Genomic DNA, 27,207 nt, shown 5'->3' on the forward strand with positions numbered 1-27,207 from the left:
GCCCTTCCTGTCCCTCTCTGAGCCTCACTTTCCTTGGCCTGGAATGTTTCTCTCCCAGCCCTGCAAGGTGCTGGCTCCTTTTTTTTTTTTTAATTTGGCGGAGCCGCATGGCTTGCGGGATCTTAGTTCCCCAACCAGGGATCAAACCCAGGCCCATGGCAGAGAAAGCACTGAGTCCTAAGCACCGGACCGCTAGGGAATTCCCTCCTTTTTATTTTTCAAGTCCGAGACAAGTTTTTCTTCTTAGACCAACCTTCCCTGAAGACTTGATTGAAAGAAGCTTTCCTTGTTATTCTCCATTGCAATCCTGCTTGGCTGCCTTCTTAACTTGGTATTACACATTCACTGTTTGTTTTCTGCTGTGCAGTGTGTGTCTCCTCACTCTACCATGTGCTGGGACCATTGTCTCTTTGGCTTCAAGCTTACCTGTGCCAGGCCAGTGCTCACCCACAGTAGGTAGGTCATCAATAAATATGTGCCCACCTTGAGTGAACACATAAAGTGGGATGATTACAATACTTGCCACACCTGGTCATTGTGAAAATTCAGTGCATCTGGCACCTGAGAGAGCTTAATAAAATGTAGCCATAATTAACGTACCTGTTCTGCGCATGCTTTTGTGTGGCCTCTGTAGGGCCACACCAGGGGCTGGTGTGGCCCTACAGAGGGAGAGTGGAGGTAAAGCAAGTGGATATTCACGATTCCAAGTGTTACAGTCCCCATTATACAGATTACAAACAAACAACTGAGGTTCAGAAAGGAAGAATGATTTGTCATGCAGCTGAGTGTATATATGTCTTTTGTTTTTAGGAAGCAAACTGGCTTAATACACGAAGAGAACCTTCAATCAGTTACCTTGTAAGGTTATGATGTATGTAATTATTCTGGGGCTATAGTTTATTTATTTGTATCCTTTTTAAAATAAATTTATTTATTTTGTTTATTTATTTTTGGCTGTGTTGGGTCTTCATTGCTGCTCACAGGCTTTCTCTAGTTGTGGTGAGCGGGGGCTACTCTTTGTTGCAGTGTGCAGACTTCTCATTGCCGTGGCTTCTCTTGTTGCAGAGCACAGGTTCTAGGCGTGCGGGCTTCAGCAGTTGTGGTTCACGGGCTCAGTAGTTGTGGCACACGGACTTAGTTGCTCCACGGCATGTGGGATCTTCCTGGTTCAGGGCTCGAACCCGTGTCCCCTGCACTGGCAGGCGGATTCTTAACCACTGCGCCACCAGGGAAGTCCCTATTTGTATTCTTTTTAACTTTTATTTTATTTTATTTTTTGGCCGCGCAGCAAGGTATGCGGGATCTTAGTCCCCTGACCACGGATCTAACCTGCGCCCCCTGCAGTGGAAGCGTGGAGTCTTAACCACTGGACAGCCAGGGAAGTCCTGGGGCTATAGTTTAATTCTGTGTGATAACAACTTCTTCTGGAACAATCATTTTACTCTGAGAAATGCCCGAGAAATTTCCTAAAACTGAAGAATAATGAAAGAAGTCAGGCTCACTACATATTAAGAAACAGATAAAGTAAAGCCAGATGTAAAAGATGACATATTGTATGATTCCATTTATATGAAATGTCCAGAAAAGACAAATTTATAGAGACACAAAGTAGATTAGTGGTTGCCTGGAGCTGGGGGTAGGAATGAGCATAAAGTTTCTTTTTGGGGTGATGGAAATGTTCTAAAATCAGATTGTGGTGATGGTTACACAGCTTTGTAAATTTACCAAGAATCATTGAACCTTATGCTGCAAATGAGTGAAATATACAGCATGTAAATTACACCTAAATGAAGCTGTTAAAAATAAGAGAGAGATGGGCTTCCCTGGTGGCGCAGTGGTTAAGAATCCGCCTGCCAATGCAAGGCACACAGGTTCGAGCCCTGGTCCGGGAAGATCCCTACATGCCGCAGAACTACTGAGCCTATGCGCCACAACTACTGAGCCCGCGCGCCTAGAGCCCATGCTCCGCAACAGGAGAAGCCACCGCAATGAGAAGCCTGCACACCGCAATGAAGAGTAGCCCCTGCTCTCCGCAACTAGAGAAAGCCCGCGTGCAGCAACAAAGACCCAATGTAGCCAAAAATAAATAAAATAAATAAAATTTTTAAAAAAGTTGAAGTCAAAAAAAAAGAGAGAGAAAATAGTCCAAGTAAAATAATAATATAGAATGTGGACTTGACACTGGGGTAATCATAGATATCAATTCAACTGAACAGCAAGTCCAGAAACAGACTTAAGTATATATACATATATGTTTAATAAATTTTTTTTTTTTTGGCTGAGTTGGGTCTTTCTTGCTGCGCGCAGGCTTTCTCTAGTTGTGGTGAGCAGGGGCTACTCTTCATTGCGGTGCGTGGGCTTCTCATTGCGGTGGCTTCTCTTGTTGCAGAGCATGGGCTCTAGGCATGCCGGCTTCAGTAGCTGAGGCTCACGGGCTCTAGAGCACAGGCTCAGTAGTTGTGGCGCACAGGCTCAGTTGCTCCGTGGCATGTGGTGTCTTCCTGGACCAGGGCTCAAACCCGTGTCCCCTGCATTGGCAGGCGGATTCTTCACAGCTGCGCCACCAGGGAAGCCCAAGTATATTTTTTAATGTATGTCAAAGGTGACATTTCAGAGTGGAATAGAATACTTAAATTGCTCAATAAACGGTGTTGCCCTCAAAATCCCTGCAAGCACACACACTCCATTAGTCTATGAGATTTGAATGATGGAGCCATATCGTTTTCATTTCTGCAACCATAAGGCCTAGCTCAGTGCCTGACAACATATAATATCCACTCCACAAAAGGCTGAGCTATCAATTCCTTGCAATTTTCAAAGTCTCAGACAAGGGAATTCTCATCTTTTAAAGGGAAAATCCTGGGACTGCCTTGGTGGTCCAGTGCCTAAGACTCCGCTCTCCCAGTGCAGGGGGTCTGGGTTCCATCCCTGGTCAGGGAACTAGATCCCACATGCTGCAACTAAAAGGTCCTACGTGCCGCAACTAAGACAGGGCGCAGCCAAATAAATAAAATTTTTTTTTAAAAAAGAAAAGATTGAGAGCCTTGCTTACATCAAAATAAAATACTTTAGTGAGTCTCCAAAAAAAATTAAAAACCACTAAAGGGGCTTCCCTGGTGGCGCAGTGGTTGAGAGTCCGCCTGCCGATGCAGGGGACGAGGGTTCGTGCCCCAGTCCGGGAAGATCCCACACGCCGCGGAGCGGCTGGGCCCGTGAGCCATGGCCGCTGAGCCTGCGCGTCCGGAGCCTGTGCTCCGCAACGGGAGAGGCCACAACAGTGAGAGGCCCGCGTACCACAAAAACAAACAAACAAAAAACAAACAAAAAAACCCACTAAAAATACAATGCAAAGCAAATAACCTAGGGAAAATATTTTGCAATATGTAAAAGAGAGGCTTATATGCCTAATATATAAAATACACTTATAAATTAATGAAGAAAAGAGATACATCGTAACAGGAAATTGGGCAAATTGATATGAATGGGCTATTTACAAAATAAGAAATGCCATTGTCAAGAAGACTAAGAAAAATTGTTCTGATGCAAATCAAAACTACAATGAGGGGACTTCCCTGGTGGTACAGTGGTAAAGAATCCACCTTACAATGCAGGGGACGCGGGTTCGATCCCTGGTGAGAGAAGTAAGATCCCACATGCTGCAGGGCAACTAAGCGCACGCGCCACAACTACTAAGTTCACACGCCACAACTACAGAGCCCACGTGCCCTGGAGCCTGCACGCCACAACTAGAGAGAAGCCCACACGCTGCAATGAAAAGCCTATGCACTGCAACGAAAGATCCTGCATGCCACAACTAAGACCCGACCCAGCCAAAAATAAAAATAAAATAAAGGATAAATAAATCTTTAAAAAAAAAAAAACTACAATGAGGTACCACCTCACATTGGTCAGAATGGCCAAGATTAAAGTCTACAAATAACGGGACTTTTCTGGTGGTCCAGTGGCTAAGACTCGGCGCTCCCAGTGCAGGGGGCCCAGGTTCGATCCCTGGTCAGGGAACTAGATCTCACATGCCGCAACTAAAGATCCCGCACGCCCCACATGCCGCAAACAAGACCTGCGCAGTCAACCCAACTTAAAAAAAAAAAAGTCTACAAATAACAAATGCTGGAGAGGGTGTGGAGAAAAAGGAACCCTCCCACACTGTTAGTGGGAATGTAGATTGGTGCAGCCACTGTGGAAAGCAGTATGGAGAGTCCTCAAAAAACTAAAAGTAGAGCTGCTATATGACCCAGCAATCCCACTCCTGGGCATGTATCTTGACAAAACTGTAACTTGAAAAGATATATGCACCCCGATGTTCACATCAGCACTATTTACAATAGCCAAGACATGGAAGCAACCTAAATGTCCATCGATAGATGAATGCATAAAGAAGATGTGATATATATATACAATGGAATACTACCCAGCCATAAAAAAAAAATGGAATAATGCCATTTGTATCAACCTGGATGGACCTAGAGATTATCATACTAAGTGAAGTAAGTCAGAAAGAGAAAGACAGATATCATATAATATCACTTATATGTGGAATCTAAAATATGACACAGGAAATTTCCTGGCAGTCCCAGTGGTTAGGACTTGGCGATTTCACTGCCAGGGTGTGGGGGTGCTGTGTACAGGGCCGGGTTCGATCCCTGGTCAGGGAAATAAGATCCTGTAAGCCATTCAGCAAGCCAAAAAGTAAAAACTAATTAATTAATAATTAAAAATAAATAAAACATGACACAAATGAACTTATTTATGAAACAGACTCACAGACATAGAGAACAGACTTGTGGTTGCCAAGGGGGAGGGAGCATGGAGGAGGAATGGATTGGGAATTTGGGATTAGAGATGCAAACTATTACGTACAGAATGGATAAACAGCAAGGTCCTACTGCATAACACAGGGAACTATATTCAATATCCTGTATTAAACCATAATAAAAAAGAATATAGGACTTCCCTGATGGGACAGTGGTTAAGAATCCGCCTGCCAATGCAGGGGACTCGGGTTCGAGCCCTGGTCCGGGAAGATCCCACATGCTGCGGAGCAACTAAGCCAGCGAGCCACAACTACTGAGCCCGTGTGCCACAACTACCAAAGCCCACAAGCCTAGAGCCTGTGCTCTGCAACAAGAGCAGCCACTGCAATGAGAAGCCCGCGCACTGCAACAAAGAGTAGCCCCCACTCGCCGCTACTAGAGAAAGCCTGCGTGCAGCAACGAAGACCCAATGCAGCCAAAAATAAAATAAATAAATTTATTTTTTTTATAAAAAAGAATATATAGGGACTTCCTTGGAGGTCCAGTGGTTAAGACTCCACGCTTCCACTGAAGGGGGCACAGGTTCGATCCTGATCCCACGTGCCATGCGATGTGGCCAAAAAAAATTCCCCCAAAACGAGTATATATACATACATATATATGTATGTATATATATATGTATGTATATATGTATAACTGAATCACTTTGCTGTATATCAGAAATTAATACAACATTGTAAATCAACTGTACTTCAATAAAGAATAAATCAGGGCTTCCCTGGTGGTGCAGTGGTTGAGAGTCCGCCTGCCGATGCAGGGGACACAGGTTCATGCCCCGGTCCGGGAAGATCCCACGTGCCGCGGAGCGGCTAGGCCCATGAGCCATGGCCACTGAGCCTGCGCGTCTGGAGCCTGTGCTCCGCAACGGGAGAGGCCACAACAGTGAGAGGCCCGCGTACCGCAAAAAAAAAAAAAAAAAGAAAAGAAAAAAAAGAAAAGAAAAACTGTTTTTCTGAGATAAAATTTTCCACCTACTGAATATGAACTTCAGAGAATGAGGCAGGGTTCAGTGAAATATACACAAACACTGCAGGAGAGCAGCTGGACAATTGGGCAACATGTTACAAACCCTTAATATTTTACATACTTTCCCACTCAACAATTGCTGTTCTAGGAATGTATTCTAAGGAAATAATCATATGTGTCAAGATTTAGTTGCCAGGATGTTTATCACAACATTGCTTATAATAACAAAATAGTAGGAACATCTTAAATTTCTATTGTCAAGTTTTGGTTAAATAAACTATAAGACATTTACCCAACAGAAAACAATATAGTAATGAAAAATGTTGTCACAGGAGTATATATAATGTCATGAAAAGATGTTAAAGAAAAATCGTTGGGCTTCCCTGGTGGCGCTGTGGTTGGGAGTCCTCCTGCCAATGCAGAGGACACGGGTTCGTGCCCCGGTCCGGGAAGATCCCACATGCCGCGGAGCGGCTGGGCCCGAGAGCCATGGCCACTGAGCCTGCGCGTCCGGAACCTGAGCTCTGCAACGAGAGAGGCCACAACAGTGAGAGGCCCGCGTACCGCAAAAAAACAAACAAACAAAAAAAGAAAAACAAAAAAAAAAGAAAAAGAAAAATCGTTAATGGAAAAAATTAGACTAAAAACCAGCTTTGTACAATAATCCTGTTTAAACTGCACACAAATACATATTATAGGACATATATGTTTTGTTAGTAGTTCCTATCTTTTTTTTTTTCAGGCACTTTTTTTTTTTCTTGGGGGGGGCGGGGGTACGCGGGCCTCTCACCGTTGTGGCCTCTCCCGTTGCGGAGCACAGGCTCCGGACGCGCATGCTCAGCGGCCATGGCTCACGGGCCCAGCCGCTCCGCGGCATGTGGGATCCTCCCAGACCGGGGCACGAACCCGTGTCCCCTGCATCGGCAGGCGGACTCTCAACCACTGCGCCACCAGGGAAGCCCTCAGGCACAACTTTTAAATTATTTTTTGTTTGTTTTGTTTTGTTTTGAAAGCAGTAAAAGAAACTGGAGTGATCTAAGCAGCAGCAAGTTTGTGCATTCATCCTTCTGTTTTTGTTTAAATACGTTTAAATTATCACACCGCTGGCACACCTCATTTGCATGAAATTCTGTACCAGATGTACTAATTGTGGTAAAGTTACCCCCCCCTTCCCAAGTGGGGGGAAAAAAAACTACCCTGGAAGATAATTTTCACTGAAATCTAACCAAACTTCATTAAGTGGACTGTGACAAGATTATAAATGATATGAAAAATAACATTTGGCCACAACTTAAAGAATTGGTTTGCCTATACAAATTTTTGTAATTTTTAATATATTCTACCATAATATGGTCCTCAGAATTAAAGCATAATGAACAGAAAAGAAAAGGAAAAAGAATGCAACTGAGTGCTAAGGCAGAACATCTTGCCAGAAGTAATGAAGGTAGAGTACATACTAAGTATCAAGTGCAGAATTTCATAGGGTCAACAAGGTAACAGTCTATAATTTTCACTTACACAGGCGAAGTGGATTTTGCAATTACCAGTTGCATTAAATGAACCAAATAAAGCTCCTAAAATTGATACTATAAGGCGCCACCTTAAGTTCTCCAGGCTGCAACTGTGCATAATTTTTAAATGGTTTTCTTAAATGTATTTATTTTTTTAAACATAGCATGAGGAAGGTGTTAAAACTGGTGTAATAGCTCAATAGAATAAGTATTCCAGATTTTGGGAGGGATGAAGAGGGAGATATTCAGAACCCTTCACCAGAATCCCCCCAACTTGATCATGGTGGATTAATGATGTGCTCTGTGGATGTGGTTAGTCAATGACACCAGCTTGACGGATCTTTCTTTCGGCACCAAATCCCACTGAGTTATCTAGTCCCCTTGGCTGACGAAGAACCACTAGGCAAGGAGCCCTGGCATCATCCAGGGTGATGTTCTTCAAGCGATTGACCAACCTATCAGGTCGTGGAGCTGCAACAGCCTTGGGGCCCTCGCAGACTCGCCAAACATTACAAGCAGTGCACTTGCCAGCGCGCTGATTAAAAATCACCGAGAATTCCACCTCATCTCCTGCCTGTAGCTCAATGCCATCCTGAACTTCTTTCACATGGAGAAAGAGCTTCTTGCTATCTCCTACTTCATAGTTAATGAAGCCAAACTGATCTTTCACACACTCCACTGTGGCCCTACGCAGGGGTGTGATGTTGTAGGCCATAGTCTGTGCATTTTGGCCCAGGACACAGTATTGGAACTTGACGCTCTCCCCGTTCTGTAGGCAATCCCCTTTGTTGGCCATCCCAACTACGCCAAATGGATAGACCTCACCTTTCATATCCACTTCATCCATGATCTCAATCATTCCTTGGTACTCAGTCTGTGTTGGATCAACACGCCTCAAGGGGCGAATAGTAGCTCCTATCTCTTGATGGTGGGATACCGGTGTAACTTTTTTTAGACTATTATTATTATTATTATTATTTTTGGCCGCACCACGCAGCTTGCAGGATCTTAGTTCCCTGACCAGGGATCGAACCGGCCGCCCCCCTTCCCCCCGCCCCCACCACCCCATCCTCCCCTTCCCCTAGTCCCCGCCCCGGACAGTAAAAGTGCTGAGTCCTAACCATTGGACCACCAGGGAATTCCTTATTATTAACTTTTTAATAAGTACCAAGGAGCCAGAGAACAGTGTGAGGGCAATGAAAGAGGCACCAAATGACCCTCAGGCCCTGGCACCCATTTAAGACAAGAAACGCAGAATGTGGGATCTTAGTTCCCTGACCAGGGACTGAGCCCGTGCCCCCTGCTTTGGAAGCACAGTCTTAACCACTGGACAGCCAAGGAAGTCCAGAAAGACACCGGTTTGAATCCCGAGTCTTCTATTCCTATCCTTTTGATTTTTGGACAAGATTCTCTGGCTGTCAATTTTTCATTTGGTTTGATTCTCCCATCTGTAAAATAAGGACATAATACTGTCCTGGAAAGGTTGATGGGAGGGTTTAAAAGGATAATGCTATTGAAATCCTCTCATACGGCTACGGGTGTTTGGGATGTGTTGGAAAATTCTGGTTCCCAGAGAGCGCCTGGCCTCAGGGTTATGGAACGTCATGATCCTGTCAACTTTTGGGTGGAGTGGAGGGAGGCCATTTGCCTTGCCTCCACCTCGTCTGCAGCCAGTTCTGGAATGAAGCAGAGTCGCACAGTTGCCTGGTAACACCTCTGGGAATCCAGGAAGTTCAACTTTTGGAAGCTGTGGAGGAAAGGAAAGGTGGGGTCTTGCACGTTTGAATTTAAGCTGACGTGTACCAAGTGGGTGCTGTTCTTATGTGATGCAAGTGATTCTAAGTACTAGAGCTCAGGTAATCTTGGTTTTGTTTTAATGTAATATATACACAGGTTCAAAATTCAAAATGTACAACAGGGTGAAGAGTGAAAGATCTCTCTGTTTCCCTGTCCTTTCATTTCTCACCACCCAGTCCCCTCCCCAGGGATGGCTGAGTTATCACCTGCGCAGGAGTCCTTTAGGAGCTGTGTTACAAGTATACAGGCAAATAAGTGAACATGTATTTTTTTCTACCCTCCCTTTTACACAAATGGTAACATACTAGCTGCTTAGTAGGACCTTGCTTACTTCACTTCACCGTGGCTCTTTTTCCCTATTTGATTTAATGGTTGCAGCTCATTCTACTGTATAGGTTATACCCGTTGGTCACCCAAAGCCCAAAGAAGTTGTTAGGTTGTTTCCAAGCTTTCACTTTTATGATGTTGCAGCGAATTGCTTTGCATAGGTGCCACCTCATTTATCTGTAGGATAAAAAATAGAAGGGGAACTTCTGGGTCAAGGGTACGTACTTTTGCACTTTTGATAGATACTCTGACGGTTAAACTGCCCTCCCAAGGGGCTGTATCCATTTAAGGTGCCTTCTCCCAGGTAGGCTGTTTTTAACTTTTGGATCTCAGGTTGGTGGGTGATAAAAGGGAATCTCAAGGTAATTGGAATTTGTATGGGTCTCATGAAGCTCCTTTTGCTACTCCTCACTGACCCCCTTCTCCTTTGTTTCTAGGAACTGAGCTGGTGCAGCATCCTGTCAGTACACTCCCTTCTGGCTGCTACAAGCAAGGGATTTAGGGTTTGCCCCTCAGCTGCCAGAAGTGTCCTTTGCTGATACTCCCAGAAATCTGTAGCTAGGGCATCTGTCCTCTCTTCCTGCATACATCCTGTTCCTTTTCCACTGCTTTGCCCATCCAGCCACCTATTCTGTGCTTTGGGGTTTAGCTGACTCCCAGTTTCATCAAAAGAGAGTTTTTGTTTTTGTTTTCCATGTTGTTGTTTTGGACAGTTTCTTTGGTAAAAACAGGAGAAAGATGACTCTTTGTCCTTAATTGAAAATCCTGAAACAAAGAGGCAGGTATTATTATCATCCATTTTACAGGTGTAAACACTGACACTTAGGCTGGTTAGAAAGTGCATCCTTGTGATAAAATGACCCCAGAACTGGGGCTCCAGTTGTAACTCGGTTATTCTCCTCATGACTTTAGGTAAATCACTTCTTTCAGGTCTCAGCTTGCCTAGCTGTGAAACCAAAATGTCTTAGAAGAAGCCCAAAGTCCCTCAGAAGCTGTCAGAGAATGGAGGGATGGAAGGGAGTAAGAGATGTTGGTGGTGCTCGGTCTTCCTCCAGAAAGAGCTCAGCTTTTTATCAGTATTGACATCACTGACTTATGCCTTAGGTTTATTTTAAGAGGGTAATTAATGGAAAGAAAACAAACAGGAAAAAAAAAAGGAAAATCATTGCACTATCTCAGAGGTTGTAAACTCATGGCTCATAGGCTGAAAGTGGCCTGATGACATGCTTTACTTGGTCCACAAAGTATGTTTTAAAATGTTTAATTAGGCTTCCCTGGTGGTGCAGTGGTTAAGGGTCCGCCTGCTGATGCAGGAGACGCGGGTTCGTGCCCCGGTCCGGGAGGATCCCATGTGCTGCGGAGCGGCTAGGTCCGTGAGCCATGGCCGCTGAGCCTGCGTGTCTGGAGCCTGTGCTCCGCAATGGGAGGGGCCACAGCAGTGAGAGGCCCGCATACAGCAAAAAAAAAAAAAAAAAAAAGTTTAATTAGTTGCTAACTTTTTTTTTGGCTGCGTTGGGTCTTCATTGCTGTGCATGGGCTTTCTCTAGTTGAAGTGAGCAGGGGCTGCTCTTTGTGGCAGTGCGCGGGCTTCTCATTGCGGTGGCTTCTCTTGTTGCAGAGCATGGGGTCTAGGCACATGGGCTTCAGTAGTTATGGCATGCGGGCTCTAGAGCGCAGGCTCAGTAGTTGTGGCACGCGGGCTTAGTTGCTCCACAGCATGTGGGATCTTCCTGGCCCAGGGCTCAAACCCATGTCCCCTGCATTGGCAGGCGGATTCTTAACCACTGCGCCACCAGGGAAGCCCTAGTTGCTAACTTCTAAAAATCCAGAGATCTCGTATAAAAATGTGTATCTCTGGGATTTCTCTGGTGGTCCAGTGTGTAGGACTCCGTGCTCCCAATGCAGGGGCTCCGGGTTCAATCCCTCGTCGGGGAAGTAGATCCCACATGCATGTCACAACTAAGAGTTTGCATGCCGCAGCTAAGAAGTCCGCCTGCCGCAACTAGCATGCTGCAACTAAGACCTGAAGCAGCCAAAAAAAAAGATTGAAAACAAAATGTATACCTCTGGCTGTTCTTTAGAAGAATCAAAGATATGGCAGCTTGGGGTTCACAAACCAAACACACTGGTGTAGCAAACCCCAGATCCAGAAACTGGGCATCACTAGAAAGGTTTAAGGCCCTTAATCCCGCCTCAGATGATGTCCCTCCCCAGGGCAAAGGTAACCACACTCCAGACTTCTAACCGCATAGATCAGTTTTGTCTGTTTTTGTAATTTATATAAGTGCAATCACACAGCCTGTCCTATTTTGTGTCTTGTGTCTTTCACTCAACATTATGTTTGTAGGCTGCATTCACACGATGGCACATAGCTGTAGTTCATTTGTTCTCATCGTTTTATCATGTTCCGTTGTATAAATATCTCAAAACCTATTTATTCGGCTGTTGGTAGACATCTGTATTGTTTCCAGATTTTGGCTAGTAAGAATCTCACTGCTATGGATATTCTTGCACACATTTGTCACACATATTGGCGCACACAGGTATGCATGTCTGTTGAGCATGTAGGCGGGAACTGTAGGTAGAACTGCTGGGTAAGAGTAACCCAGCCCAGGCTCTGCTTTGATAGAGCCGGCACACGTTTTCCAGAGTGGTTATACCAACCTACCTTCCTCCAGCTGTTGTGAATTCCAGTTGCTTGCCTTACTCATAGCTGTTACCTGACAGGCATTGGGTTTTGGGACCCCCCGCCAGACATGCCTTCTACAGGTTCTTCAAACTCTTAACCTTCTAATCGTACCTGAAATGAGAGAAGAATGAACGGCTGTCCCAAGTCCTCTCAAGGGTACCTGCTTTTCCTTTTGCTTTCTAATACTCGACTGGGATTCTTTTATTTTAAAATATTTATTTATTTGGCTGTGCTGGGTCTTAGTTTCAGGATCTTCGTTGCAGCGCGCAGCGCAGGATCTTTTGTTGCTGCATGCAGGATCTTTTAGTTGCGGCATGTGGGATCTAGTTCCCTGACCAGGGATCGAACCCATGCCCCCTGCATTGGGAGCGGGAGCCTTAGCCACTGGACCACCAGGGACGTCCTGGATTCCTTTATTTTAACATTCGTTTATCCCTCCAAGCTGAGACATGGAGGTTGGGAAGGAGTTAGCCAGACAAGGCGGTGGGAGTGGGGAGACTGAAGAATGTTCCAGGGTGAGGTGAGACAAGAGCACGTTTAAATCTTCTAGGAGGCCAGAGGAAAAAAGAAGAGTACAGTTCTCAATGTGGGCAGTGCTGCCTACAGAGAATATTTGAGACAGGACTGGGGGATGGGCCACTGGTGCTTCAAGTCAAGACCAGGAGGGTCCCGGAAAGCACAGAACTGCTCCCCGCCCAAGGAAAACACCTCCGCCCCCCAACCCCACTGCCGAGAAAGCCCTTAGAGAGAAAAGCAAAGAGCAAGTAAAAGAAGTTGATCTTGATTGGAGGGTGGGTAGGAGGTTGAGGCTGGGGGAGGGGGAATGGGTGTGTCCCACTGTCACGTAAATATCCCCTCCAGGCCGCTCCAGAGTATATTTAAACCTCTTGTCACCTGGGGCAGCCTTAGTTCTCAGAGCTCCTGGTACGAGCTTTTTCCCTTGGGTGTATTCTTGGCTTTTCTCCCAGCATGGCCCCCAAACACCAGTCTTCACTTCCACCCCAAGCAAAGAAACCGAAGAAACCGAGACGGACTCCTGCCTCCAGGCCAGAGGAAAAGTCTGCTTCTCCGAAGTTGCCGAAGGAAGGGACGTCCGGACACTACGTTTTATTGGAGATTTAAAGGATTCGCAAGGATTGACTTCTAGGTGATTTCTTCTTTTTTTTTGCCCCACACTTTTTGAGATGACTGCAAATTCCCCTGAAGGGTTTTAAGCATGGGGTGCATGGATTAGGTGTATGTGAAGGAAGAACCAGAAGGGGTGAAAGTGGGAGGCCTGGAGCACGCGTGAGCTCGGTCCTGGCCCCAACCCCACACCTACGCTCCCAGCCCCCAAACTCATTCCTTTTGTCTTGGTCAAGTGACACCAGTAGCCAGCCTGAGGCTGGGGGAAACACGGGTGACCCCTCTCCTCTCCTCCACGTGCCATCAGATCCCTGAGTCCTGGTGGTTCCTCAACACCTCATATCCGTCCACCTCTTTCCTGCTGTCGCTGCCCGCCCATAACTCTGGCCCGGATTACTGCCCCCTCCTCCGCCTCTTGCTTCCGGCTTCCTCCTCCCTTCCAGGCAGAGCAAAGCCAATCATGTGACTCCCTGGCTTAAAACCCTTCCTAGCCTTCCCGTTGCCCTCGAGGTACTGACTAAGAGACTTCCGGGGCACTGCCCACCCGGTCCTTGCCGACCTCTCCAGGTTCAGGCTCCCTCCAGCACCTTTAACCTCTCTTCACCTCCTGGGGCTCCATTCTTTCACCTCGGGGCCTGGAAGCCTGTCTGTCCTCTGCCTGGATCGCTCTCCTCTCCCTACCTGTGCATGCCTACTCGTTCTGCAGCTTCCTGCTGGAAAGTCACTCCTTGCAGGTATTCTCCTTTGAGCGACAGCTGCTGTGTGTTAGGAGCCCCCTTCTGCCCTTGCAGCACCCAGAGTCACCCCAGCCTGGCCTGTACATTCTAATTGTTGGTTTCATGTCTGCCCCACCCCCCATTAACACTTAACTTGGAGGTGAGGGCCGTGTTTTGCACACACACAGCTTGGAGTTGAGCACAAAGTGCATTGTTCTGGTGATTAGGCCTCCCAGATAGATCGCGGGTGTGGTGGGGCCTTCGCGGCAGGGGGGCAGCTGGAGGGGGTGAGGGTGAGTTTGGATAGGTCCTGGAAGGCAGGACAGCATTGCCCCAGGAAGTGACAGCCAGCTGGCTCAGCATAGAGGGGAGGGGCTTGGAGTCCACGAATCTTCCTAATTTGCTCACTTGGCTGAGGTCCACATTTGCTTGTGGAAGGAGCAGTGGGTGAGGTGCCCCCATTGCAGAGCTCCTGTGGATCTGTTGGGTGATGTGGAAAGTTTACGTTTAATGGGTCTCAGTCCATCCCCTTCCAAATGAGGTGCAAAGACCTCCTGCCCAGCCGATGTCCCGATGTGGTAAAGCTGGACAGGGCTCGAAACCTGGCTGCATCCAGCTGTGTGACTTCGTTGGGAAAGTGACATAACCTGTGCTTCTTTCCTCTTCTGTAAAATGGGCTCAATAGTATCTGTTAGGCTTGCTGTGAGGCTTAAGTGGAAGTGAAACACAAGACAGCGATTGGCTCATCACCAGTGCTCTTGAGACGGATAGTAAACTCTTTCCCACTTGTGAGCAGCAAAATGTGGATGAGTCCTTCTGGTCGCCTTCTGTTTAGCTTCTTGGGAAAATTAACAGTACCAGAAGGGACGGCAGGGTGCAACCACAGTCCCTCCAAGGTGGTTCATCCTGGGACACTGCTGCATTTCAGGGAATGCCAGCATCTCTGTTCCAATCTTTAAGCTGTGGGATTCTCCTCCTTCAAAGGAAGCTGGGAAGGAGAAGGGAGAGGAATTCTGAGAGTGAGGTGAGAGGCCAAGGAGAGAATGCAGAGCTCCTAAGGTTGGAGGGGAGAGAGACCACAGAGAATAATTCAGTGGGTGAATTATCTCTTAGTGTGTCCACGCCACTCCCTTGTTTACTGAAACTTGGCATTTTTGCTTTCTCTTTCTCTTCCACTTCCTAGTGTGTGCTCCTTGAATTCATCTTGAGAAGTGCTGTGGGAAAGGTCTGGAAGAACAGGATGGTCCTAAGGGCTGGGGTGGGAGCCTTGAAGCCCATTGCCTAACCAGAAGGCATTAGAAGGCTCCCTGGAGCCCCTGCAGATACATGGGAAACACTGGTAGATCAGTCACTTAGGAGATGCTCTGGGTCACTGGTACCAACCGGTGAGCAGGCTTTGTTTTGTGTATGAAAGCAGCCTTCAGCACAGTGTTTTTCAGACCGTTTCATCCCATTTGTGGGTCATGAAATCATTTTAGTGGAGAGTGACCTGCATTTAAAGAAAATAGAAGATTAAGGGTCATCACACTCAGTGAGGGTAAGCATTGTTTTGTGTGTAGGTGTGTACTGGGTCCTAATGTCAAATGTACCTCTTACTGTAATTCATGTCAAAAAAGTGGAAAAACTCTGTCCTTAGGGCAGGAGCTTTGTTATCCATTAGCCTTGGTCCTGCCACCTGTATCAAAAAAAGTTGAGTTTATCTGTGAAATGAGGATATAAATACCTGTCTTGTATTTTGTGAGGACTGAAAGAGAAGGAAATGCGTGTATTTATCACAGCCTGTGGCCCATGCTACATGCTTCAGCAGTGCACTGGAGCCTGGTATTTTTGTTCTTTAAAATTTTTTTTAAATTTTATTTGTTTATTTTTGGCTGCACTGGATATTCGTTGCTGCGCACAGGCTTTTCTCTAGTTGCAGCGAGCAGGAGCTACTCTCTTTTTTTTTTTTTTGTGGTACGCGGGCCTCTCACTGTTGTGGCCTCTCCCATTGCGGAGCACAGGCTCCAGACGCGCAGCCTCAGTGGCCACCGCTCACAGGCCCAGCCGCTTCGCGGCATGTAGGATCTTCCCGGACCGGGGCACGAACCCGCGTCCCCTGCATCGGCAGACGGACTCTCAACCACTGCGCCACCAGGGAAGCCCAGGGAGCTAACTCTTTGTTGCAGTGCACGGGCTTCTCATTGCGGTGGCTTCTCTTGTTGCGGAACACAGGTTCTAGGCACACGGGCTTCAGTAGTTGTGGCACGCAGGCTCAGTAGTTGTGGCTCACGGGCTCTAGAGCACAGGCTCAGTAGTTGTGGCACACAGGCCTAGTTGCTCCGTAGCATGTGGGATCTTCCCGGACCAGGGCTGGAACCCGTGTCCCCTGCATTAGCAGGTGGATCCTTAACCACTGCGCCACCAGGGAAGTTGGAGCCTGGTATTTCTTTCCATCTCTGTTCAGTGACATCAGAGTGGTAGCAGGAGGGCTTCCCTGGTGGTGCAGTGGTTGGGAGTCCGCCTGCCGATGCAGGGGACACGGGTTCGTGACCCGGTCCGGGAAGATCCCACATGCCGCGGAGCGGCTGGGCCCGTGAGCCATGGCCGCTGAGCCTGCGCGTCCGGATCCTGTGCTCCGCAACGGGAGAGGCCACAACAGTGAGAGGCCCGCGCACCGAAAAAAAAAAAAAAAAGAAAGAAGTGGTAGCAGGAAATTTGCCATGGTAGGAGTATTTATACATCACTGAAATCAGCAAATGCTACAAATCAGGGTTTTTGGTGTGTTTTTTTCTCTTCTGGGAGCTGGTTGTCAAACATTTCCCAGCTTCTCATTGGTGCTAATAATTCTTCCCTTAAAAATCCTGTCCAATTGGGATGGGTATGGATTGAGCTGGACTCAATTGAGAATAATAAGGTTTGGAGGAGAAAGATTAACTTCTGGGTTTTGGGGAAAGCCCCAAGAAGACATTTGTATTCTCTTCCCATGGACTGTCTGCCACTTAACATTTATCGATCACCCACCAGTGGATTATCTTGAACATGAAAGACACTGCTTGAGCTTTAAGAACTGATAGTAACATGTGAGTCCTGGAAGGCAAATAATCCAACCCCTGGTTTTGGTTATAAACACCCAAGGAGAGATTTCAGACTTTTTGTGTCCATGTCTTGGGGCCCTGCAGGAGGGAGTAGAGCAGTGAGTGGTACATTTGCATTACCTGGAAAGCATAGTTTAAACAGAAATGCCTTGGCCTTCCTGTTTCAAGACTTGGCTTCTACAGCAGGCCTTGTTCTCTGACGTAGCGAAATGAAATTAACACAGCCGACTCCATCTTGCAGTTGTGCGATGCAGGCGCAGTTGCTGGGAGTGGCGCTTAGCACTCTGTACGGATTCTTGCAAGCTCCTTGGATTAGGCACTGAATTGGGTCAAAAGCACCCGCGGATGAATGTGGCACCTCCTTGCCTTCAGAGGACTTCCACTTTAGCGTGGCCCTGCTTAAACATCACCACTTAACACAACGTTCCGTTTGTCAGCCTTTCTTGAATATTGTAATTTCATAACAAATAGGCCCATAGAGGGAAAATGACTTGCCCAAGTGCACACAGCCTGCTGGGCAGAGCTTGGACTAAGAGGCAGGAAAAGGCCCTCCCTGTGAGTGGACTGGGCAGCTTCGGGCTTTGCAAACAAGCCTGACTCCGAAGGCAGCTTCCCTCTCTGGGAAATAGGATGGAGGTGGCGCCTTCCTTCCCCCACGAGGAGGGGCGCCCCAGTAGTGTCCCAGAGTGCAGAACCCGGGGTGGATATATATCTGGGCTCCAGTGCTCTGAAGCCAGGCTACTACGAGGCCTGCGCTTTCGGGGGGCTTCAGACACCCCTCTTCCCCGCGCCACCAGGCAGACAGGGGAAGCCGCTCCGCCACCACGTGACACACCCGCCTGGGAGCCTGCGCGCAGCCTGGCGAGGCCCCGCCCCTTGGGCCGCCGCGCGCCCGTAGCGCGCAAAAGTCCCGGGTCGGGCTGGAGAAGGGGAAAGCGGGGGAGGGGAGCGCGGCGCGGGGGGCAGTCCCCGTACGTCGCGGCGTTCCTTCCTCCCGCCTCTTCGCCAGGCCCTGTGTCTCCTCGCCGCGGCTCCGCCCGCTGGTCCTGGCGCCCTAGCCTATGGTGAGGCGGCGCGAGCCTCTCTGGCCGGAGGCGGGGCGTGCGCGCGGGGCCTGGCGCGCCTGCGCCCTGCCGCCCGCCCCTCGCCGTGAGGAGGAGGTGGAGGAGGAGGAGGCGGCTCGGGGAGATCGAGCAGCTAGCTGGAGCGCGGAGCGTGAGTGAGGGAGCAGAGCAGCCTGCCCGCCCGCCGCCGCCTCCCCTCCGTAAGCAGGAGCCCGGGCCGGGGCCCGGCACGCAACCCCAGCCCCTCCCTCGTCGTCAGGCCGCGAGGGCAGCGCGCGCGAGCCAGGGGGAGGGAAAGCGAGCGAGCGCCGGGAGGAGGCGGCCGGACCGAGCGAGCGCCCGCGCGTGTGGCGTGAGGGGAAGCCGCTGCCCGCCCCCTTCGCCTTCCCTTCTCTCCCCCTCCCCGCTCCCCCCCCGACCGCGGAGAGCACCATGTCGGCGCCGGCGGCCAAAGTCAGTAAAAAGGAGCTCAACTCCAACCACGACGGGGCCGACGAGACCTCAGGTGAGGAGCAGGCGAGGCGGGGGCCGGCCCGCGCCGCCATCTTCGCCACCCGCCCGGCCGCTGGCCGCCGGCGGGGCCCGGGGCGCGCGGGGGGCGCCGGGCGGACGGGCCGGCGCGCGCCTCGGCGCCCTTTTTTGTGCGCGCGGGGCCGGGGCCGGGTGGCGCCGCGGCGGCGGACGGCGCTGCGAGGCGGGGGCGCTGCGGCCTGCTCGGCGCGGGCGGAGGAGACCCCCCCTTCCTCTCCCCCCTCCCTCGCTCTCCTCCCCCTCCCTCCCTCCCGAGAAGCCTCTCTTTATTGTGCTCCGCCATGATGCCTCGCTCCCATCAGCCGCCGTCGCCGCCACATGGTGCGGCCGGACGCGGCCCCGCGCCCGGGCCTCCGCGCGGCTCCCCCTTCGCGCCCGGCCCGCGGGCGGCGCCCCCACACTCCCACCCGGAGGCCGGCCCCGGCGCGGCCCTCTGCCTCGAGCTGGGGCGGGGTGGGGGCGCGGGGAAGCACGCGGCCGCGCCGCGGCCCGAGCTGCTCGGAGGATGCTCTGGCTGGCCCCGGGCAGCCCCCACGTGGGGTGGCCACCTCGTCGCGGCAGCGCGCTGAGAAACCTGGCGCGGCGACCGGGGCGTCGGAGGGTCTTTACAATGGCTCGGAGCAAACCTACTGGCCTTTTCCGTAAAGGCTTTCTCGGCAGGGGGGCTGCACCACCCGGGCTGGTTGCCGGAAATGAACCGCGCGATCTGGCCCCTTCACGCCCACTTAGCTTTGTAGGTTTTGCGGTCTTTACCGGACAAAAGGGTGCCTTTCCCGTAGCACACCCCCTTTTCCTCCTCTCCGTTCTTTGGCCCATAGTTTCTGACTGCATGCTTGCTCCCTGTAAGTGTGCTCCAAAGTCGTGCGGGGCCGCCTCTTGAGATCAGCCCGCCTGAAATTGGGTTGGAGGGGCGAGAAAGGTCGGATTCGAATCCGGGGGTTCATATTCTTAGAAGGTAAAGTCGAGTGTTTACGGTGGTGAGGTAGTTCCCAGGGCCTTCCCTATCTTTGTAGGCGTGTCTGATGTCTTAATAGTAATCAATACTGAGCAATAGTTTCAACTTCGTGTAAAAGGGGATTTCACCATGGAGATAGGTGGTGTCCTAATTTTTGTTATTGTCATGGGTTAGTTTCCGTATTCTAGTTAATAGCTGGTGCTACTCTGTTGCAGGCTTATGTGATTTTTTTAAAGAGAACTTAAGGATCTCTGAATAGCGTTTATTATCTCATTATAGAAACTTTAATTGGTCTTGTAATAGAACTCGTAAAAGCGTTACAGTCAAACATTTTGACTAGTCTAACAGCATGATTTGTGAATAGTCTTAATTGAAAAGTAATTTGTCAACTATACACATGAACACGTGGAAAGCATGCCTTGTAGTAGTAGGCAAGTTTTTTTTTAAAACAGCTTTATTGATATAGCATCACAGACTGTTAACATCAGGAAGGAAAAGCAGTTAAATTTATTTTCAAATTAGTATTGCGTCTCATGCACCTTTTTCTTGCAGAAAAAGAACAGCAAGAAGCAATTGAACATATTGATGAAGTACAAAATGAAATAGACAGGTAAAGTTTTTCTCAATTTGCTTTGAAGTTTTCTGACATGCATCTTATGGTTTGGTAAATATTGAAACTATGGCCAAATACATCTGTATCTACTGGCCAAGTGGAGATGATGGTAACTTAGTTGGAAATATCAATATGAGGATTCAGTGTTATTTTCCTGTGAAACATTTTACAGTCACCAAAAAGTTTCTGATTAAAATACATTGACCTTGTAAAGACAGGGTTTGCTTTCGTAGCCTACAAGTTGTCTGAGTTGCAGTTGCGTGCACTTGTGATAGTTTAGTATTATGGCATCATTGTTGCTCTGACTTGCCTTATAACTTTGTTACTTCGTTGGCAGCTTTTTTTTTTCTTCTTGATCTGCCTGAGGGAAACAATCGAAGTTGGCCTGGTAACAGAGTAGATAGATATACAAAGTTACCAAAATGCTGTTTGGGCACCGTCAGGACTGTCAGTTGTCCAGTGCCTGTTGGTAAAGCTGATCAAATGGCCATCTCAATTTTGACTTGGGTCTCTGGCTACAAAAATCTAGGTGATTTGGTTTTTATAAATGCGTACTTTGCATTGTTCTAAAGCTAATAAGAGTAAATATTCTGTAATCTCAGCAATTTTTGTATTTGTTAAGTACCGTCCTCGTCAACATGTCTTTTCATTTGCTTCAGACTTAACGAACAAGCCAGTGAGGAGATTTTGAAAGTAGAACAGAAATATAACAAACTCCGCCAACCGTTTTTTCAGAAGAGGTCGGAATTGATCGCCAAAATCCCAAATTTTTGGGTAACAACATTTGTTAACCATCCACAAGGTATGTTGCGGCAAAGCATTATTAAAGGGTGTGGGATGTCCACTTGTTAGAGAGTGGAGGGACCTTGGTTGAGGACCTGGTCCACCATGTTGATTACATGCAGAGGTTGAAACGGGGAGAGGCTTGCAATTCATGCTTTCTATTTAGAAGAGATCCTATTTCTAATTTGGGATTCTGTTTAATTACTTGATAAAAGAAAGTGACAGCTCTGGCACTGAGCCATTTGGTTTTCAGTTTATAATGGATTTATGAAACCAAATTCGGGAAATTTTAAAAGGGATTGCTTGAGTTGTTTGTTAATGTTTGTTTAATAATCATTTGGCCTATTTACTGATCTAGTGTCTGCACTGCTTGGGGAGGAGGATGAAGAGGCGCTGCATTATTTGACAAGAGTTGAAGTGACAGAATTTGAAGATATTAAATCAGGTTACAGAATAGATTTTGTAAGTATCAGTAACTTCTTTGTCACTATGGAAATCAACTTGAGTATTGGTTAGAAGGGCTGTTTTGTATTGATTTCTAATTCTCTGTTTATTGTAGTATTTTGATGAAAACCCTTACTTTGAAAATAAAGTTCTCTCCAAAGAATTTCATCTGAATGAGAGTGGTGATCCATCTTCAAAGTCCACTGAAATCAAATGGAAATCCGGAAAGGTATTTGAGGGATTGTTGGGCATTGGTATTTTCTCTAGTTTGATCTAGTTGAACCATTTAATTAAATATTTGCTGTTTTTGTGATGTGTTAAATGCAGATCCTTAAAATATAAAAATGTCTATTTTGTTAAAGTCAAATACAGTAGCTTGTGGTCTTATAAATTATAGAGCAAGTTTTTGTTGAGGTGGACTAAATCATTTTGGTTTCTACATTGGTAACGTGCGGTTTCCCAAAACCTATTTCTGTCTGCGTTGGGTCTTCGTTGCTGCGCACGGGCTTTCTCTAGTTGCGGCAAGTGGGGGCTACTCTTCGTTGCGGTGCGCGGGCTTCTCATTGCGGTGGCTTCTCTTGTTGCAGAGCGTGGGTTCAGTAGTGGTGGTACGTGGGCTTAGTTGCTCCGCAGGCTGTGGGATCTTCCCGGCCCCGGGCTCGAACCCGTGTCCCCTGCATTGGCAGGCGGATTCTTAACCACTGTGCCACCAGGGAAGCCCTCTCTGTGTTTAAGTAGTAAATATATTTTAAATTATACTGTGTTAAGATACTGGTTGTTGAAGTGGAACTAATTTTGTTTAAAAAAAAAAAGCCAAGTCTACATGGTAACTTTCAAGAGAAGCTTGACATATAAATTTGACGGCGTTCTTTGTAGACCTAAAATTCTTGGGCTTCTCTTTCTCTTTATTAGCTGTACTTTTTGTAACTTTTTTTAAATAAGAATAATAGTGTAGGTAATGTAACATCCAGTTTTTGCTCTGCTTTTGGGTTAAAACCGTCTTTAAATCATAGGTATTTAAGGTGTAGTGAGCCTGTGTCAAAAGTTCTTCCATCTTCATTTAGGATTTGACAAAACGTTCAAGTCAAACTCAGAATAAAGCCAGCAGGAAGAGACAGCATGAGGAACCAGAAAGCTTCTTCACCTGGTTTACTGATCATTCTGATGCAGGTGCAGATGAGTTAGGAGAGGTCATCAAAGATGATATTTGGCCAAATCCATTACAGTACTACTTGGTGAGTTGAGAGTGTTCTTTTCAAGGCTGCACTTGTTTCATTTGTTTGAAAATGAGTTCTTGAGGTGACTCTTTGTTTTTTGTGTGTGTGTTTTTCCCTAGGTTCCAGACATGGATGATGAGGAAGGGGAAGGAGAAGAAGATGATGATGATGATGAAGAGGAAGAAGGATTGGAAGATATTGATGAAGAAGGGGATGAGGATGAAGGTGAAGAAGATGAAGATGATGATGAGGGGGAGGAAGGAGAGGTAAAAAGATTTGGTTAAATCCAAAAAGAAAATCTTCAAAGAATTCACCATGTTACTTTGGAGATTATTTATATTGTATAGTGGAACTGACTCAACAAATTGTGGGAAGACTTGTAGAAAAGATAGGCTGTTTTGTCCAAGGTTGAAAATTTTGATAAGCTCATTGTATCAGTGATTCAATTAGTTCTGCTTTTGTGGTTAGCACTTATAACTGTTCAATTATGTCATTCCCTAGCCAGTACTTAATGAAAGGGCTGTGGACAGTGCAGCTGCTCAAATTCTGAGAAATCTCCCAAATAACAAAAATACGCATGTTTTGGACAAACTATAAAATTCTTACAATCATATTGGGATAGAGTGAGTTTTGGTTTGTATTACTTGGTCTGAAAGATGTCTGATTTGGTTACTTCTGAAAAGTTAATTTGTCTGAAACACAACTGGGTCTTTTAATCAAGAATCAGATTGGGATGCAGGTTGGGGAGCTCCCTGGTGGTCCAGTGGTTAGGACTCGGGTGCTTTCCCTGCTGAGTCCCAGCTCCTGTCCCTGGTCGGGGAACTAAAATCTGTAAGCTGCATTGCCCTGGGAAAAAAAAAAAAGAATTGATGAAGACTGGTGTATAGTTTGTTTGTTTTTGTTTTTGGCGGTGTGTGGGCCTCTTACTGTTGTGGCCTCTCCCGTTGCGGAGCACAGGCTCAGCGGCCATGGCTCACGGGCCCAGCCACTCTGTGGCATGTGGGTGTGGCATGTGGGATCTTCCCAGACTGGGGCTCCCCTGCATCGGCAGGTGGACTCTCAACCACTGCGCCACCAGGGAAGCCCTGATGTATAGTTTGACCTTCGTATCTGTGGGTTCCCATTCTTCAGATTCAACCAACAGATTTTTTTTCTTTTAATTCCAGAAAGTTCCAAGAAGCAGAATTTGAATTTGCCAATTGCTGGCGACTATTTACATTGTATTCACAACTATTTACATTGTATTGGTTATTATAAGTAATCTGAGACAATTTTAAAAGTATATGGGAGGGTGTGGGTAGGTTGCATGCAAGTACTGTGCTATTTTATTTAAGGGACTTGAGCATCCTGAGGATTTTTTAAAATTTTTAAAAATTTATATGTCTTTATCTATTTATTGGCCATGCTGAGCGGCATGCGGGATCTTAGTACCCCTGCTGGAGATCAAACCTGTACTCCCTACAGTGGGCATGGAGTCTTAACCACTGGACTGCCAGGGAAGTCGTCCCCCCCCCCCCCCCCCCAAGGATTTTTGTATGTGGAGAGGGTTCTGAACCATCCTTCGCACATACCAAGGGACCACGGTAGAGGTTCCTAAAATTAATTTCCCTTGGCATGTCATGTTCTGTGGAGTCCATCATGGTCCATATGAATATTGGGGACTGGCCTTAGAATTAACCCTAAAGATTAACTGCCTGCTTTTTTTTCTTACAGGAAGATGAAGGAGAAGATGACTAATGGAACACTGATGGATTCCAACCTTCCTTTTTTAATTTTCTCCAGTCCCTGGGAGCAAGTTGCAGTCTTTTTTTTTTTTTTTTCTCCTTCTCCTCTTGTGCTCAGTTGCCCTGTTTCTGAGGTCTCTTTTCTCCTTTATACCATGGCTCACAACTTATTTTGGGGGGAAATACCTTGAGCAGAATTCAGTGGGAAAAGAATCTCTACCCTTTTCTGTTCCAAATTCATTTTTATCCCTTCCTGTCTCAACAAAAACTTTATGGAATCAACACCATCATGCTCTGTGGGAAAAAAGAAAAACCTTCTGCTCCCTTAGCTCTGCTGGAAGCTGGAGGGTGCTAGGCCCCTGTGTAGTAGTGCATAGAATTCTAGCTTTTTTCCTCCTTTCTCTGTATATTGGGCTCAGAGATTACACTGTGTCTCTATGTGAATATGGACAGTTAGCATTTACCAACATGTATCTGTCTACTTTCTCTTGTTTAAAAAAAGAAAAAAAAAACTTAAAAAAATGGGGTTATAGAAGGTCAGCAAAGGGTGGGTTTGAGATGTTTGGGTGGGTTAAGTGGGCATTTTGACAACATGGCTTCTCCTTTGGCATGTTTAATTGTGATGTTTAACGGACATCCTTGCAGTTTAAGATGACACTTTTAAAATAAAATTCTCTCCTAATGATGACTTGAGCCCTGCCACTCGATGGGAGAATCAGCAGAACCTGTAGGATCTTATTTGCAATTGACATTCTCTATTGTAATTTTGTTCCTGTTTATTTTTAAATTTTTCTTTTTGTTTCACTGGAAAGGAAAGATGATGCTCAGTTTTAAACGTTAAAAGTGTACAAGTTGCTTTGTTACAATAAAACTAAATGTGTACACAAAGGATTTGATGCTTTTCTCTCAGAACAGATATACTTAATATGACTTTGCAAGTTTGACTTGTATAATGTTACTGTCAAACTTTGTCACCTTAACTTCGTATTTTTTGATATGCACTTTGCAGGATGACCTCAGGGCTATGTTGATTGAGTAAAGGGATTTGAATCATTGTATTAATGTCTCCATAGCTGGGAACCCATATGGGTACAATTTGACAGCAGTTTCTGAAATTTTTCACATCATTTGGGATATCAGACTGCTGAAAGCTCAGTTCTGAATATGTTGTACCCTTGATTTGTATCTCAAATTGCCATTTCAAAATATGGGCTTTTATTTACCTGGATATAATAGTGCCTGCCACCACCATCCGACAGACCTGGTGCTCTACTGCCGAGTTCATACACAGGACGATTGTTGGCATGTCTTCGCCGGCACTGTAAAATGTGGCCGAGAAGACAGGCTTTCAGAGTAAGAAGTCCGTATTGGTGGTAAGAAACTCAGGTTAGGAGTACTTTTGTCTCAAAGTACCAGCTCTTTTATCATATAGCTCTCAAATGAGACCTGTCTGTGTGAATCTGGGGGAGATGATGGGCTCTGCTCTGTCTGCTAAATGCCATTGTGCATACATCCCATTTTGAGAAGCTACCTAATGCATAAGCTTTTTAATGCTGTAAAGTATAGTAGCTAAAGTTAAATGCCACTTAGCTTTTTCAGAGATGAATTAATGGACCGTCTGGTCAAATTCAAAGCTTTTTGATGTATAAAAACTTTATAAATGGAACTATTCCATCAGTAGGCAAAGTGTAACGAAAACCTGTCTAGATGGATAGTATGTAATTTCTGCACAGGTCTCTGTAGCAAATACATCACTGTATACTGGTCAGGAATCTTGCTCCAATAAAGGAACATAAAGATTTTTTTGGCTGGGGTCATTCTCCTTGTTTTACAGAGAAATGTTGGTACTTGCTTTTGAATTTAGATGATGAGCTAGTTTTTGCTTTGTTTTTGTTTTTTGGTCTTGTTATTTCCGTTCGTAGTGACTGGGAAATGGGGAGAGCTGTGCTTCAGGTCATAGGTACGTCTGTGTGGAAAGGTATGTTTGGAAGTCATGGACAAACTACTGTTACTTGGAATGTTATAGATTCGTGAGGGGATTCCTGTATTTTGATTTGGAAGTCAGCATTTAAGGGACTTTTCACTACGGAAGAAAAACAAGTCACTTGAAATAATACTCATGAAGTAAGCCTGTGATTTTTGTTTCACAGAGTGACAGCTTACCAAAACTGGTTTTTAATGTGCTGGTGAGGTCATGGCACTGTTAGGTTATTTAATCAAACTACAATGTTTATTTTGGGGAATGTGGTCAAAAGATAGGAGCCCCTAAAGGTAATTTCTTCCCAGTTACTGAGACAACCCTTTAGCTTCCGCTGTGGCCGTAAATCTGAAGGAGTGCTAGGCTGTGAGAAGGCAGAAGGGGCAAACTTAGTGTACTGGAAGATGGCTACAAAGTAGTGTGCTTTGTTTGCAACTGCAAGAGTTCTTGGGCTGGCCCTTAGGCAAGTATGTTTTGGGAAGTGCCAGGTGAATGGCTCAAAGCGCCTTTGGTACAAGGACATCTAAAAAGGAAAGAGCAAATAGTGGCTGTTTAGCTCATTTCTCTTGGGACATCCTCTTCCAAAGCTGTGCCATACTCTGCTTACAAGGGGAACTTCACTGCATGAACTGGGGCAGAGAGGACAGTAGCTTGTAATGTGTCTTTACATTTAATTTAAAAACTTGTACGGAATGCTCTGCAATCGAGGTTGTCTCTCCAGTGATGTACTGATATTTTTAAGACTTTAGTCTGTGCTCTCTGACCTCCATGACAGGCCCTTACTATTTCAACCAATGCTGGCTCTAAAATGTAGAGTTTAAATGTCTGTGGAGTACCTCAGTGTCTTGTTGGGCTGACAGA

The 27,207-nt window shown here is 46.6% G+C and overlaps 2 protein-coding genes across 3 annotated transcripts; one reads left to right on the top strand and one right to left on the bottom strand.

The window, feature by feature from the left end:
- Window positions 1-7,409: 7,409 nt before the first annotated feature.
- LOC101283076 (cold shock domain-containing protein E1) lies at window positions 7,410-12,144 on the bottom strand. The gene is made up of 2 exons (XM_049711867.1): window positions 12,102-12,144; window positions 7,410-8,224 (listed from the first exon to the last, which is right to left on the bottom strand). Exons 1-2 carry the CDS (start codon window positions 12,142-12,144, stop codon window positions 7,623-7,625), a joined length of 645 nt encoding a protein of 214 aa, XP_049567824.1. The 3' UTR covers window positions 7,410-7,622.
- Window positions 12,145-18,165: 6,021 nt separating this feature from the next.
- SET (SET nuclear proto-oncogene) lies at window positions 18,166-25,256 on the top strand. Of its 2 annotated transcripts, XM_049710842.1 has the most exons (9): window positions 18,166-18,606; window positions 19,480-19,587; window positions 20,140-20,197; window positions 20,860-21,002; window positions 21,342-21,445; window positions 21,543-21,656; window positions 22,492-22,662; window positions 22,764-22,910; window positions 24,358-25,256. In XM_049710842.1, the coding sequence occupies exons 1-9, from the start codon at window positions 18,534-18,536 to the stop codon at window positions 24,379-24,381; spliced, it is 942 nt and encodes a 313-aa protein (XP_049566799.1). In that variant the 5' UTR covers window positions 18,166-18,533; the 3' UTR covers window positions 24,382-25,256. The 2 variants fall into 2 exon arrangements, with proteins under 2 accessions (XP_049566799.1, XP_049566800.1); XM_049710843.1 differs by lacking the exon at window positions 19,480-19,587 and having other exon boundaries at window positions 18,169-18,606.
- The last annotated feature ends 1,951 nt before the right edge of the window (window positions 25,257-27,207 follow it).

The sequence above is a fragment of the Orcinus orca genome, chromosome 6, assembly GCF_937001465.1.
Source record: "Orcinus orca chromosome 6, mOrcOrc1.1, whole genome shotgun sequence".
Classification (NCBI taxonomy): Eukaryota; Metazoa; Chordata; class Mammalia; order Artiodactyla; family Delphinidae; genus Orcinus; species Orcinus orca.